At 63.5% G+C, this 2,250-nt stretch overlaps 1 protein-coding gene across 1 annotated transcript; it reads right to left on the bottom strand.

Moving 5' to 3' along the window:
- Positions 1-77: 77 nt before the first annotated feature.
- LOC119347965 (UDP-glycosyltransferase 79-like) lies at positions 78-1,339 on the bottom strand (the record flags this gene model as incomplete). The annotated part of the gene is made up of 2 exons (XM_037616424.1): positions 745-1,339; positions 78-665 (listed from the first exon to the last, which is right to left on the bottom strand). Coding segments are annotated over exons 1-2 (1,036 nt in total), but the record flags the coding sequence as incomplete, so codon positions are not given.
- Positions 1,340-2,250: the final 911 nt, after the last annotated feature.

Here is a 2,250-nt window from a genome sequence, read left to right as displayed (position 1 = left end):
TAAAAGGCAAATTAGTCCCTCAAGAAATGGATATTTATTTACACACATGTATATAAAGAAACTCCCCATTTTCATACCTATGGCTTTATGCGCCAGGACATCAAGCTGGGGACACCAAGGCACAAGTAATCCATTTTCCTTGCATCTGTCATGGAGTTCTTCAGATATCTTTTCTACCTCGCTGGATCTCACGACCCAGAGAAATGGCTTGCCGGAATCGCAGAGCCCATTTCCAAGCTCGTCAAGCTCGCCGGCGTCGAGGCTGTAGACCGTCCCGTAGGACGCGAGGACTACTGAGATAGGAGGCTGCCGATCCAGCCATGCCATGCACGGCGCGTCGCTGCTGAAGAAGTTGACGCCGTAGGCCTTGTTCGACGGCAGGCGGCCGTCGTCGAGGAAGAAGGAGGGCAGCGTCGGGCCGACCGTCTTGGCGCGCCATCTCGACGCCATGTACTCCGCCTCCTGCGGCTCGAGGTCGCGGAAGGAGTTGACGAGCACGTCGCCGGCGTCCTCGAGGCCCTCGAACTGCCGGATGGACACGTCGAGGTACTTGGGGTACAGCTCTGGCGACACGAGGAACGGCGACAGGTCCTCGGGCCCGAGGTCCACGCTCACCGCGCCCAGGCGACGCAGCGCCCTCCCGGCGGTCCTCCCGACGCAACGCCCTCCCGGCGGTCCTCCCGGCGGTCCTCCCGACGCAGCGCCCTCCCGGCGGTCCTCCCGGCGGTCCTCCACGCTCACCGCGCCCAGGCGACGCAGCGCCCTCCCGACGCAACGCCGCGGTCGGCACGCCGGCCGCCTTTGCCACAGGCGGCGCCCACGCCATGTGCGGGTCGTAGACCATCACGGACGGCATCCTCCCGGCGCGCGCCTCGGCGGCGATGACCCGCGCCAGCGTCTCGGACCCCACGGCCTCGGCCCTGCGGCAGTACTCGACGGGGTCCGGGCAGGAGGCCATGCCACCGTCGTCGAAGCCGTCGGAGAAGGCGGCCACGCGGAAGGGGTCGCCGGGGGGCGGGCCCGTGGAGAGCACGTACCGCGTGGCGACGAGCGTGGGGTGCAGGCCGTGGTAAGCGAGGCGCCGGCCGAGTTGGATCATCGGGTTCATGTGGCCCTGCGCCGGCAGCGGCACCAGCAGGACGTGCACACCGCCGCCACGCTCATCGCCGGACGGCATGCTCGCGCTCTCCATGTCTCTGTTTTCTTGGCTTTCAGTTCTGCGCAAGAAGCTCTGTTTTGCTCTGCTTTGGATGTTTCACGCAACAGAAATATATAGGGGCACCAATAGGCGCCGGTGCGCCGGCCGAACCGTTCGGCCGGTCAGCCCCTAGCCGCACGATGCGCGCATCTACACCACACGATTTCTCACCTCGCCCCCTCATGCGCTCGTCTTCTTCCTCTCGACAGCTCCGCCAGGTCTCCTGCTTCCTCCCCTCGCTGACCAGCCACGACTCCGCGCTTGCCCCTGCGCCGCCCATGCTCGCCGGCGCCCGCGGCGCCGCGCTCGTCCTCGTCGGCTGCCCGCGCCGCCGCGCTCCCGTCGCCGTCGAGTGGTTGCAGCTTTTTCGCCGGGCGTTTCCAGCATCCTTGATGGGAAGTTCCTACAGTGCCGGTGGTGACCACCATAACTCCGCCACCATGGATGTAGCAAATTACCTCACTGATAGTAGCAAAATCAGACGACGGTTGCAGCAAAAAGAAATTTGGTCGCCGACATCGCAGCTCCGCCACCATGGATGTAACAAATTACCTCGCCGATAGTAGCAAAATCAGACGACGGTTGCAGCAAAAAATGTCACCGTCGTCGCGGGGGCGCAGGTCCGCCATGATGAATGTAGCAAAATCGTTTGCCGGTTGCAGCTTTTTGCGCCGCTGCTTCCAGCCTTTTGCTTCGATGGTTCCAACATTGGCAGCGACGGCGTGGTTGCAGCTCGCCGACCACCGATTGTAGCACCGCCGACCGTCGATTGGCCGCTGTGCAGGTAGCTTTTTCATTGGCCGCTTCCAGCAAAAACCTAGCCGGTTGCAGCACCAGAGCCTGCCATCTCCGTCACCGGCAACGCTGGTTTGCAGCGCCGCTTGATTGTTGTCTGGTCAACGCCATGGCTGTTCCAGCAGCGTCTTGCCACACCACCCGTCCCATAGCCGCCGGCGCTCTCCATTTGCAACACCGCACCACCAGTCCACCACACAACCCTCCTGCATGCGTGGGTGAGGGAGGAGCTGCGCGAGCACCAAAGCAGGACAGCT

The sequence above is a fragment of the Triticum dicoccoides genome, unplaced genomic scaffold, assembly GCF_002162155.2.
Source record: "Triticum dicoccoides isolate Atlit2015 ecotype Zavitan unplaced genomic scaffold, WEW_v2.0 scaffold8102, whole genome shotgun sequence".
NCBI lineage: Eukaryota > Viridiplantae > Streptophyta > Magnoliopsida > Poales > Poaceae > Triticum > Triticum dicoccoides.
Note: the sequence above shows the minus strand (reverse complement) of the source record. Positions and strands in the feature narration are given on the sequence as shown.